General features: G+C 54.7%; 1 protein-coding gene across 4 annotated transcripts in view; it reads left to right on the plus strand.

Moving 5' to 3' along the window:
• Window positions 1–12,106, plus strand: part of CRAMP1 (cramped chromatin regulator homolog 1) — a 68,397-nt gene extending 56,291 nt beyond the window's left edge. Inside the window, exons 14-21 of one of the 4 annotated variants that reach the window (XM_032605080.1) lie at window positions 1,373–1,454; window positions 2,346–2,450; window positions 2,568–2,746; window positions 3,503–3,565; window positions 4,056–4,302; window positions 5,096–5,260; window positions 6,211–6,356; window positions 8,159–12,106. In XM_032605080.1, coding sequence (XP_032460971.1) covers window positions 1,373–1,454; window positions 2,346–2,450; window positions 2,568–2,746; window positions 3,503–3,565; window positions 4,056–4,302; window positions 5,096–5,260; window positions 6,211–6,356; window positions 8,159–8,323 — 1,152 coding nt within the window. In that variant the 3' untranslated portion in view covers window positions 8,324–12,106. Of the gene's footprint in view, window positions 1–1,372; window positions 1,455–2,345; window positions 2,747–3,502; window positions 3,566–4,055; window positions 4,303–5,095; window positions 5,261–6,210; window positions 6,357–8,158 lie in introns of all 4 variants that reach the window. The other 3 variants (XM_032605081.1, XM_032605078.1, XM_032605079.1) reach the window with 3 other exon arrangements.
• Window positions 12,107–12,520: the final 414 nt, after the last annotated feature.

Genomic DNA, 12,520 nt, shown 5'->3' on the forward strand with positions numbered 1-12,520 from the left:
CTCAGGAAGGAAAATTTATTCCAAGTCCCACAGGTTTTTTTGTGCAGGCTAATTCAACGTTAGGGCATTTAATTTTGGTATATTTGGTTAAATACATTAACCATATGCCCTGGGCATGGGAGCACACTCCCTGGCTTAGAGGATACCTCACGGCCCAGGGTCGCAGCCATGGTGCCCTCAGCTGCCTGTTGTTGTTTTGTTTGTAAACAGCTTTATTGATATATAATTCACATACCATGAAGCCTACCTGCTTAAAGTGTACAGTTCAGGGTTTTTAGTATATTCACAGGGGTGTGCAGCCCCCACTGCTGTGTCATCACCCCAAACAGAAGCCCGGCCCGTTACCTGCACCGCCCCTTCCCCAACCCTTGAGCCACTTCCTGTCTCTAGGGATCACATAATTTCACATAAATGGAATCACATTTCATATGTGGTTCTTTCACTTACTGTTTTTATAAAAAGTTTCATGGGCATGTGGCCACGGTACTTCATTTCCCTGCTGTCCACGGCTGCTTTCACACCACCGGGGTGCACTTGAGTAGCTGTGACAGAGACTGCAAGGCCCAGAGCCTAAAGGATCTCCCACCTGGCTCTTTCAAAGAGGCGTGAGGCTGGCATGGGACACCAGGGCCCGTCGTGTACAGTCACCCTGTTGCCTTGCGGCACCTGGTAGACCCTTGGGGAGCCCCAGTGGGGCGAGAGCCCAGCTGTACGCCCAGAGCTGCAGTGCCTCTGGACACTTCCGGCCTGAGAGATGCTTTCTGTCAGTGCTTCACCTCAACAGCTAACAGTGTTGGCAGTGAACTCCATTTCCTCTTAGGTGGTAGTCGTCATACCATGAAGGCGCCCTGAGCACATTGGGACCTGATGTTTCACACATGGGAGCCCTGGGCGTGTGACAGGGAGGAGCAGGCACCAGACCGTGGATGGGGTGGAGGACCGCATGGCCTTGGCCCCCTGCGATACAGGCGGCAACTTGATTTTCTTCACCCAAACAAGGGATATCTCGTAACAGTCCATATCGAGTGGTTATAAATATTTATAGGACTAGTTGCATTCCAGCCAAAACCAGATGTTCTAGATAAAAGGTGGATTGTTCTGACATTCCCCCAGTTTTCCCTGGGGAGCTTCAATTCCCTGGGTTCTTTTTGGAGAGGACCCAGTGTTTAGGGGTCTGGGGTCTACAGAGCACAGCCATCCTCAGACTGTCTTGGAAGCCCTTGTGTCAACTCTAGAACCAGAACCCCCATCTGGTTACACTCAGCTCCCTCTTCTCTAGAACATTCCTTTACAATCCAGCACTAGTTTCCTGGGTGATTTTCGGTATTGGGGTCTTTCCATCACCTGAATATTGCCAATTTTCCCTCCACAGAGAACACTGCTTCCTAGACCGTCTGAAAACCAGTCCCACAATGTCTGTTCCTTCTCCATCCTGTCGAATTCTTCCATAACTGGTAAGTGCCGGGGCTTCTCAGGGAAGCTTTCGCTCCTTACGTGCGCGGCCCCGTCTTTGGGAATTGCAGGCATTTGTTTCTGTGGCCCTTTGAGTGACATTTCAAGCCTTCCTGGGTCTGTTCTATCAACATGGGCAGCGGTGTGGGCAGGCGTGGTCCCCTGACTGGTGGTCCACAGGCAGCTTCCTCCCAAGGTGGGCTCATACGGCCCTGGTTGGGGTGCTCTGCTTGGTTCAGTTTAGAGAAGGGTCTGTGGTCCACCCCATCCATGACATATTCTTGTCAGGCGTTTTATGGGACAGACGTGTCCTTAGGGTTTGCGACTCATGCTTTCATTTGGTCTGTAAGCTCAGTGGGGCCCTCACACTTTGCAGTAAATCTTATACAGTGAGACTCCTTCAGTGAAACACACATTCCATGACTTACCTTTTTATCGGTCTTGATTTTCACAAGACCCAGACAATTGCTCATTCTCACACCTACTTTTCAATGGCAGAAAGCCTGCCAGGAAGGAGCCAGCTTGCAGAGGCAGCACCTTGATCCTAGTCTGGTGCTCTGACCCCCTCAGAGGAGCCTGTAGCTCAGCTCAGGTGTGATAGACCCTTAAAGGGCTGTTCCCGTGGGCTGACAGTAGTGACCGCAGCCATTCAGCAGCCCCCAGGAAGCGCGGTGGTGCCGCTGTCACGGGCGACAGTGCTTTTTCCCCACCGGGGCCCTGTGTGACCATTAACTTCCCCAAGTTAGCAAGTGTTGGGACGTTTGGTGGCTTCCAGCTCGGCTTCCATGGTCCGGACAGTGGCCATGAAGGGGAGCTCGTGCAGCCCCCGCCGTGTGGCAAGAGGCCATCAGCTCATGTGCCTGACGCGTCTGCTTCCACTCTCATCCTCACAGGGAGAGGCTCCTTCCGGCCCATTCAGTCCTCCCTGACCAAAGCGGCTCTGTCCCGGCCGATTGTGCCCAAGGTCCTGCCACCCCAGGCCCCAGGCCACCTGGCCAGTAAGTCTCTGCGACTCTGCCCTGGCATGAAAATGAGGCCTGCACATGGGCTGTCCCCTCTGGGGCGTGTTTCAGGACGTCAGGAGACAAAGACTTGCACGTTGCTTCTGTTGCCAGGCGCTATCGACTTAGCAGCTAAAAGCGCCGGCATCATCCCTGGGAGCCCCCTCCCCGTCCTGGATGCCGATGGCTTGTCTGGCATCTCCCCGCTGTCTTCAGATGAGGTGACGGTGACTGTCTCGGGGCAGGACTCCACCGGCACCCACCAGAATGGAGACCCCATCCCCACTGTAGGGGTGAGTGTGTTTAGAAGGGCTTCTCTGAGCTGCCACCAGCTTTTGGGATGGGATGGTCAGTCTCCAGTCCTGGTTTGAAAGCCAAGGCCATGAGCTGAGGTCGTGCTGGACTCCAGCTCTGCCTCTGGAGGGGACGGGCCTGCTGAGCGAGAGGAGCGTCACTGAACAGGGAAGTCTCAGCCTGAGTGAGACCATGTGGCGCAGCAGGTGGGGTGGGCTTGCCATGTGACCCAGGGAATCCACAACTAAGATGGGCATGGAGGTCTGCCCGCAGTGAAGGTAGCCGGCCTGAACAGGAGGTCTGCCCGCAGCGAAGGTAGCCGGCCTGAACAGCAGTGTCACCAAGTTGGCTGTCAGTCCACCCCTGACTCCCTGCTACTTGGGTGCTGCTTCAGCGGGCCCTGCTCTGCAGCCCCGCCAGCACTCCAGCTCCTCTGGTTCCCCCACCTGTTTGAGGGCTGCCTGAGGTGGGCAGGGCAGGTGGCCACTTAGGACTGCAGAGCCCAGCCCTGCCTGAGGACCCTGAGGTCGACCTCTTGCTAGGACTGGAGTTGATTGTGAATTGACAAATGGTCTCAAGTTTGGGGATGTGGGGGTGCACATTCTGAGAGCAGTGGGCTTTCCTGTGCTCCCAGGGAGAGCTTTCCAGCCTACACCCCCGTGCTCCTGCCTGTTAGGAGCCGTGGGGTGGATGGCTCTCCTCAGGAGCCAGGTGCCGGACCAGCGCTCACTGGCATATTCCTGGTGTTCTCGTAGGGCACGAGCACCCCGTTCATCAGTGTCCCCTCGAGGCAGGAGACGGTGGCAGACGGTTTCCAGGTAGAGTGTGCTGTTGGCTGCTGAGCAAAGTAGCTGCCCCAGGACCTCATCCAGCGCTGGGCCCTACCCTCGTGGTCCTGCTCGTGGGCCCGGGCTTCCTCCTCATGATGCCCAGTGGCCGTCCTTCCCCGCACCTTGCCTCCTTGGTGCACATGCGGCTCCCATCTCAGGCTTCCTTTCTCCCCTCTCGGGCTGGCTGATTGAGACACAGTTCTGGAAGGACTAAGTTTTCTGGGCCGGGTAGGAGGAGGTCATCAGCTGGGGGTGGAAGCAGATCCAGGCCACCTCGGCCCAGCCTCCCAACTGTGCCATCCCTCAAGGGTTTCAGGAGAAGGAAGTTCCCTGAGTGTGTTTCTCGCTGGAAGGATGAGTGACCACTGGGGTCACTGCCTCTCTGTTGGTGTCCCCATCACTCAGTCACTGCTCTGCGGGACCAAGGTTGCTTTCTCATTGCTTGGTATGGACTGTCTGATCTGTCGTGTCTCAACAGTATCTGTCTCCGCAGAACTCGCCCGTTCTCTCCTTATCCGAGCTGTCCAAGGCTCCTCTCCACAATGGGCTCTCCACACCGTTGGCCTCGTCGGAGGCCTCCAGCACCCGGCTCTCTCCGCCCAACGTCTCTGCTCTGCTGGACATCTCCCTGCCCGGCCCGCCTGAGGACGTACTCTCGCAGGGAGAGCCCGCCACGCAGATCAGCGACTCCATCATCGAGATCGCCATCAGCTCCGGCCAGTACAGTAAGGAGCAGGGTGCCTCTGCACAGCCCTCCTGGAGTCAGTTCTCCCAGGGGCCTTGACCTCCCACCTGAGCGTTTGCCAGCCTCCAGGCACCTTGCTGTCCAGCTGTCCTGGGTGTTGAGCCTCTGCACCTACAAGGCACTGCCCAGCCTTGGCAGGGGCAGTGCAGGCGGACAAGGCCTGTACAGGACATGAGCCTGTTTGTGGTCTGGCAGGGCTGCCCCTGGCCTTGGGAGATAGAGCGGGCCCATGAGGCGTCTCCAGCCTGGGGATCAGGCAGGGCCATTTCCTTGTCAGTTCTCAACCTGGGTTGGACGCCTGCGGGGTTGTGGGTTTTAGGAGGGGTTGGACTGGTACCTGTGGGCCTTGGCTCCCCGAACCTGTGGGGATGGTGCTGTGGGGCAGCGGTATGGTGGGCGCCAGCTGGTAGAGTTCAGGCCGTGGATTCAGAGCTAATAGCTGGCAGCGTGTGGCCGTGGGCTGGTCACCGGCTCATTAGAGCCTGTTCTCCTTAGCAGTGTGTTGGGAGCCGCGGACATCTTGCAGGGCTGTCGTCAGCAGCAGGAGAGGGTGTAGGTGACGCCCTCAGCATAGGGCCTGCCTCCATCCGCTGTGGCTAGTGTCATTCTCTGAAGATGGGCACGGGTCCCTACTGTTGGGGGGCCCAGTGGGGTCCTGGGCCTCCCAGTTCAGCCGCGCATGCCACGCCACTCTGTGGCCTTCTTGGTGGCAGGTGGGGGAAGTGGGGCTGTTCACCCCACATGTCGGCTCTGACCCAGATTTTGGTTGACAGGTGAAGGAGTCCCTCTTTCTCCAGCAAAACTGAACGGCAGTGACAGTTCCAAGAGTCTCCCCTCCCCGTCCAGCAGCCCCCAGCCAGACTGGATCGCCTCCCCGACCCACGACCCCCAGTGGTGCCCCAGCGACCCCACGGACTCCTCACTCAGCAGCTTGTTTGGTGAGTCTCTGTGGAGGGCAGCCGGAATAAGCAGAGCCAGAGTCTGGACTCTCCACGCTCCTGGCAGAGGGCCCCTCCAGGGCTGTTCCTTGGTATTTAGGGGTTTTTTCTGCATCAGTTACATGTGGGAAAGTGCCCAGGCCCCAGTGTGCAGGTCACTAGGCTTTGGCAGATGTGTAAACCCCGTAACCATGGCCACGTCCATCCTGCGGTCAGTCCCTTGTGCCCCTCCCCCCAGGCTCACTGACAAGGGCAGGGTGGAAAGAGCTGGAGTGTTGCGCCCTCTTTGCTCCCCTCCTTCTGTTCTGTGGTGGCACGGCAATGACAGAGCGGAGCCTTCACAGGATGTGTTCATCCTCGTCACCACCGGTGCCTGTGGGACAGGAAGGGGCTGTTAGGGAAAGACTCACCAGCTTTGGTTTCCTGCACAGAGGAGTTTCTGAGGCACATCTGGGATCCGTGCACTTTGCATTTGTAGAGAGCAGCCAGGGTGTGCACCCTGGCATGGGGCGTGCTGTTTGCTGACCAACTGGGTCAGCACCGTGTGGGAGCACCACACCTGAAGGCCCTGAACAAGCCATGGCTCTGGTCTGGGTGGTGCGGGGGAGCCAGCCCCCAATGCGCATTGCCTGCTCAGAAAGTCACAGAGAGCAGTGCAGACTCTGCAAAGTCGAACAGAAATCATGAGAAATTGGAAACAACCTTACATTGAGGTAGCAGTGGTGACCAGACAGTGAAACACTGTGGGGCCCCTAGAAAAATGAGATAGACTTTCCCGGGCTGCAGGGGACTGTCCAAGGCTCACCATGGGAGGAAAGGCAGGTGTGGCCTGATGCTTCCGTCTGGAGCATCGTGCCCATGCAAGCAACGAGATGCCTGCAGGGCCCAGCCGGGCCTCCCTGGACCAGTCCAGGCCTAGCCAGCTCAGGGCCTCTCCTTCCTCTCTGCAGCGAGCTTCATCTCCCCAGAGAAGAGCCGGAAGATGCTGCCAACCCCTGTCGGAACCAACAGTGGCACCTCCCTTCTGGGCCCCAGCCTGCTGGATGGCAACTCTCGCGACTCGTTTGTGTCCCGGTCCCTGGCTGATGTCGCCGAGGTAAGCGCACGACCTTTCCCCCAAGCCTGGGTGCCAGCCTCCATCCCAGAGCTGCCAGACCCTCCGGCAGACCCGTGTGGTTACTCAGAACTGCTCACTAAGATTTACATGTCAGGAGCCGTCATGGACAGAGCCCAGCCTCTGACTGCTCCTGAGAGGGAATCTCTGCCAGTACTGGCCCGGCATTTGTCCCGCTGGCAGCAGGTGACAGACCCTGAGTCACGGCTGAGCCCGGGGCTCTGAAGGCAACTCTGGGTCTTGTGTATCCTCCACCAGCTGTGTGACCTCGGGCAGGGACTCTGTGTCCCCCTGCTCAGTCTCCTGATCTGCAGAGGAGAAGAGGCAGTAGTGGCGGTGCCATCGTTGCTGCCACCTGACAGAGGGGACCCTTGAGCAGCACCTTGGTGTCGTTGCTCGTGGCTGACCTGCCGAATGGAGGGAGGGCTGCTGCAGAGGCTCCTCTGCGATCACGTGATGACCCGGGAGTCATGCTGTGGCAGTGTGTCACCCCCATGTTCTGCCTGGAATGCAGCATCCCTCTTTTCTTTGTCCAGGCCGCTGCCTCACACAACCACCCAGGCCTCCATCCCACTAGGTTTGAGTGGTATCTGTGGGCAAGTAGGGCTGAGGGAGTGAAGACGGGTACATTTAACTAAGACTTCAGGCGTGAAGTAACAGGTACTGTAGGAGTTTAGACAGAGGCTGTGCTGAGGGGAGAACCTAAGTCTAGAATGCCCCTGGCCCAACCCCCAGCTCATTGCTGAAGTCCTAGAGCAGCATCTCCCCAACACCGGCTCCCTAGGCTGTCGAGGCACTTGTGGGGGGCCCTCGAGCATTTCATAGTCGATACTCGGCGGGGAACCTGGATCAAACAAAGCTCACACAGCTGCTTCCCAGGATGCCTCAGCTTCTCGGTGTCCGGACGTAAATCTCGAGATCCGAGGGGATTTTGAAAACAAATTTCAGTTTTTTTGAAATTTCTTGTAGTTAAAAAGTTTAAAGTTCAGTTCATCCTGTGCTCTACTCAGAATTTTCCGAAGGCTTCTCATTTGTATTTGTTCATTACATCAAGCAGTTTGTTAATGAATATTAATTGAGGGCCTACTAGATGCTGGGCACTGCTACAGGCCCAGAATGGACAAATTAAAGGCCCCATCCCCATGAGGCCGACAGTCCGGTGCTGGAGGTGCGGGAGGAGACAGTAAACTCCCTGGCTCTGCCCATAGGACAGTCCTGATGCGTGAGGCCCCACTGTGCACACTCTGGTCTCCTCTACTCTCTGCCTTACTCACTGTCACATCCACCATCTTCCTTGTTTCTTGAACAGCCGGCTGTTCCCACCTTAGGGCCTTTGCACCTGCTGTTTCTTCTCACGGGAATGTGCTTCCCTCGTGGCTTTACATGACTTGCTCCCACACTTCTGCACACACCCCGCCTCAGAAAACCCTCCTCTGACACGCAAGCCCGTGGCAAACTCCCTCCTCCACTTCTGTCTCCTTCAGGCCACCCCATAGTCCCTAGTTCTGCTGCCTTCCCTCTGCCTCTCTGTCCACTGACCGTCCTCCCCGGGGACCCACCACTCTGACCCGACAGCTGGGCGGCCGGGCTCACAGTGCATACTTGTCCACAGAGCGAGTGTTCGCAGTGACGGAGGTGATTCTGAGGTCGTCCCTGGAGTGCGGGGGCCGCTGTTACGTGGCCGCCAGAGGGACTCTCACCCTCATTGTAGAGGGAGTTGCGCTTAAGTCCGGCCATGGTGGCCAGCTGCCTGCTCACTCGTCTCCCCGTGTCCTCTCCCACAGGTTGTGGATTCCCAGCTGGTGTGCATGATGAACGAAAACAGCATCGATTACATATCCCGGTTCAACGATCTGGCCCAAGAGCTGTCCATCGCTGAGCCTGGCCGCCGAGAGGTTCTGTTTGATGGCGGTGGAGGTGGCCCCCCGGTCGGTGACCTGTCCCAGTGACTGTGCCTCATGGCTGGGGCAGCCCGGAGGCTGCAGAGGACAGCTTATGGGGTTGGTGGTCCTCGAGCATCATAGGGGTAGCCCTCTTTAGAAGAGAGAAAACATAAATCAAGCCCGGACTCCCAGGAGACAGTCTGAACAGAGGCACCTCTGCACCCAGAACGTGCAACGTGCACACAGCCATGTCCCAGCAGGCCGAGGCAGTGGTGGCCAGGCGATGAGGGAGCGTCCTCGGCAAGGCCAGTGTCAGATGTGGCCCTGGCGTCGGACCCACCCCCTGCCAGGAGCATGTGTTAGGGTCTGCATGGTACCTACGCTTCTGCCTCGGTCATTGTGTCAGACGTTTCAGGGTGTTTTCTTTCTGAGAGAAGAGTGGTGGGCCTGGCTGTCGTCGTTATGGCCTGGAAAGCTGTGACCTCCTGCTCTCTGCAGGGAGGCTCCAGGGCATTGCTGCCTTCTTTGCGCCAAACCCACTCCCTGCTTCAGTTTTTCCCTCTGCAGTGCGAGGACGAGGAGGACAGCTGGGCATGACCTGAGACAGCGGGCACTGCAGAGGACACTCCAATCATGGGGCAGTGGGAAGGTCCCAGGTCAGCGCAACTGGTGCCACCTCCCCAGAAATCCTGACCATGGCCTAGTGCTTCCTCATCTGGAGCTTTTGTTCTGACTGACTCAACAGGAAGGGGGAAAAGAATCATGTCTTATGCGGGTTGTGTGGACTTTTAAAAAAATCCCGCTAAGCTGGTCAGAAAATGTTTTTCTCGTATTTTGAGAATTAGGAGACATTGGAGAGGAAGAACAGGGTTCCTGTTTGGTTGGTTTCTTCCCCACATCTATCTGCACATTTCTTCTTGGTGACCTGAGATGTTATTTCTCTCTATTAGGGTGATCCCCAAGCGCTCATTTGACTACAGATAAGACTTTCCTGATGATCTTGAACTTCTGACGTGTTTCTGCCTAGCATTTTGGACAGATGCCATTTGCAGGGAAAGTTCTCTCTTCCTTTCCTTGGCATCAGTGCAGAGTATGCCTCAATGCATATGTCTAATCCCTTGCTTGTATTTCTGCCTCATGGTCTCCTGTTTTTCTTCCTCCTGTTCAGGGAATCCAGGCAAGGGTCAGACATCACGTGCAATCAGGGTGCGCTGAACCCACATCCCTGTGGTGTGCTCCTTGAGCCTCCTCAGATGACCAGCCGTCACCATCTCGGGTAGTGCAACATCCAGTCTTTCCCCAGAATGGAGTTAACACAGCTCCTCTGCCTTCTCAGCCTTGCGGGGCCAAACACACAAACCACCACCCAGGCACACCTATGTGGCTGGGCACCAGTGCTGTGGTGTTGGGGCACCACCCCACCTGCTGCTTACCCCTGCCCAGCAGCTGCAGTCAGTGTGGCTTCTTGAATCTGCCCCAGCCCACTACTGTTAGTGTTCATCACCTTGCCTCTCTCCCAGCTCACTGTGGACCGGCAGCCTTCGAAGCCAGCTGGGCCCTCTCTTCTGGTTCCTCCCCCTGCCCGCCCCCTCCCCCCGCCCCCCGCGAAGAGATGAGCCAGTGTGCAAGGAGAGGGGAAGGTCCTTTGCGAGTACAAGCAGAGGGGCCGCTCTTGATCCTGCCGCCTCCCCAGTGTGGTCAGCTGCTCCAGGCTGCAGGTCGGGTTGTCCCCTCCAAGCTGCAGAGGAAGCAGGACAGTGGCTTCCAGGCAATAGCTTCCTTCCTTCCTCTCCAGCTTTCCTCAGAGCTCCTGCCTGTCATGTGGCCTCCCTCTTTCAGATCTGGATTTAGGCACAAACATCACTAAGAAAAGCCTGTGTGGGCAGCCCTCCTGGGCTCTTGAAAAAACAGTCCCAAAGCTCTGGAGGTCTGAAAGAAAGGGATGTGGTACCACTTTAAGAGAGATAGACAGCAGTATTTGAGTCCAGAGTCTCTTTAAACTAGCTTGTGTTTTGTGATCAATGTATCAGCTTCCTGAAATTAGTACCTTATTGAGCCAAACAAGATCAGTAGGTCTGTCTCTGGGCATCCGACCCGGTTAGATCCACAGTGGATCAGGCCAAGGTTAGGCCACTGCCAGCTTTCTTGTATTCCCACTGTCTGGGACCAGAGATGCCAAGTAGCATTACTGCATCAATGCGGGGGGCAGTGCCCAGTGGCGGTGGGCACTGTGCCAGGGACAGTGGTGATCCCGAGCTGCTTATCCATCAGGGGACACCCCACAGTAGTCTGGTTGGTAGGTTGGCACCTGTCACCTGGTGGACATCCAGCAGGAGGAAAACTCTGGAGATCTGGATAAGACTTTGTCGGCGCTTTATTCAGCAGCATGTCCCTCTTGGGTCTCCCACACCAACTCCATTTGGGAGTAGCTGACTGCCCAGTGTCATCCAGTGGGGAGGTGAGTTGCGGAGGAGAGTGGACTGACTCTTCTCAAACTTGTAATAAAGCTGACATGATTTCAGAGAACCCTGCTTCTCTAGCAACCAGACAGGTATAAGCATTTGCCTGCCATATTAAGGAAAAATGGTGTCGTCTGTAGCATTAAAATGATGGATGCCTTTTCTCCCAACCTAAATGATTATATATGTATGAAAATAAGCAACTGTTATGTTAAAGGCTGGAATTTTTCAAAAGACCCAAGCAGAGACACCTCCCACTTCTGCGTCTCCCTCTGCCCTTCCAGCGGAAGTTGTGATAGTGTCAGTATACACCTGTGGCTTCCTTTGTGCATTTGAGCATGTTGTGATTAAGACCAGGTCAGTTTCTCAGAAAAATCTTCCCCTAGTCACTTTAACGTTGTCAGGGATCTTTTTGCTGATTCATCTCTTCTAAAGATTGAGACTGAATATCTTCGGTCTCAAGGGAGTTGTTTTTGCCTTGATTCTTCATTGTGAATATCCAGTGATGAGCATTCCATTCTTCAGAAGGTGCAGAGGCAAGTTGAAGTTCGTGATTCCACATAAGGTTCGTGATGGCATTTTTCTCATCCCTCTGTGTCTTCTGGGCGTAGGGTACTTGCTCAGGGAGTGGGGGTATTTGGAACCATTTAATCGGTTCATCCACTTGCTTTCCCACCTCAGTCCCATTCTCTAGCATTCTGTACCATAGCCTCATTACTGGTGGTGTCTTTTCAGTTTAATAGCATCTTTAACTAGATCACACCATTGAATCCAAACATGTACAAAGAACAGTCATAGAATAAAAGACACTTGAAACAAGTGGAGGAGGAAAACAGCAGTTGCTTTTTCTTTTTCTTTTAACATTGAGATCTATCAGATGCATTTAGGAGGTAATATGGCACTTTGTCTTAAGAAAAAAAAGAAAGAAACCCACAGCAAACCTTTCCTGACTTGTCAAAACTCTCCTAATCCTACAGTAAGTCGTGTTAGGTGAGGTAAGTCTTGGAAGCACTACAGTAGCCCATGCCCTTTGTTCTGTAACAGGATAACTGGCTCTAGAGCTTCTGGGCAGCAGAACTTATTGCTGTTTTTTATAATAATCGTTAAGCCATATCATCTAAGGTTTTCGGCTTGAGATGTGAATTTGTTTTATAGATTATAAATATACATATACAGTGTATGTATAAAGCAGAATGCCTGTCCTTCCTGATTATTTTTTGTACCATATTGTAAATTATATTATTTATTCTTTACCAATTTGGGGAATAAAAGGTGTTTGGTTATTTAATATAATAAACAAAAGCTGTTAAACTTCTTATGTTTAAATTTCCAGTTCAACTTGTAAATCTGTTTTTATTATTGTGCATAAATACATACTAATACTTGATCTAATAATTACTGTTTCTGCTTTTTTCTTTTTAAGTGTGCACTTTGCAAACAGCCCAAGTGGCTCTCATCTGGTGAAATCTCAGAGGAATCGATGGGCTGTCCGCAGTGTAACTGAGCAACAAAACACTGCTGAATGTGTTTTGTTTTTTTGAGCTAGAAATCAGACAGCTGGCACAGTTCATCCCTTGCTTCCCATTTCTGAGTTAGTGTTCTTGCCCCCACGACGTGCAGGACAGAGGAACTGCGATCCCGTTTCCTTTGGCCACGTATCCACGTGCCATTGACTGGCTTGGCGAAAACCAAGCGTCTCCCGACAGGCTGGACCCAGCTCGGTGCTGCTTGGTGCCGGCACGGCAGACCCATGAGGCGGGCGGGAGGCCCCCGCGGGGCTGCGGGGAGTTTCGGCCAGGTGCCC

This window comes from Phocoena sinus, chromosome 15, assembly GCF_008692025.1.
Source record: "Phocoena sinus isolate mPhoSin1 chromosome 15, mPhoSin1.pri, whole genome shotgun sequence".
Lineage (NCBI taxonomy): Eukaryota > Metazoa > Chordata > Mammalia > Artiodactyla > Phocoenidae > Phocoena > Phocoena sinus.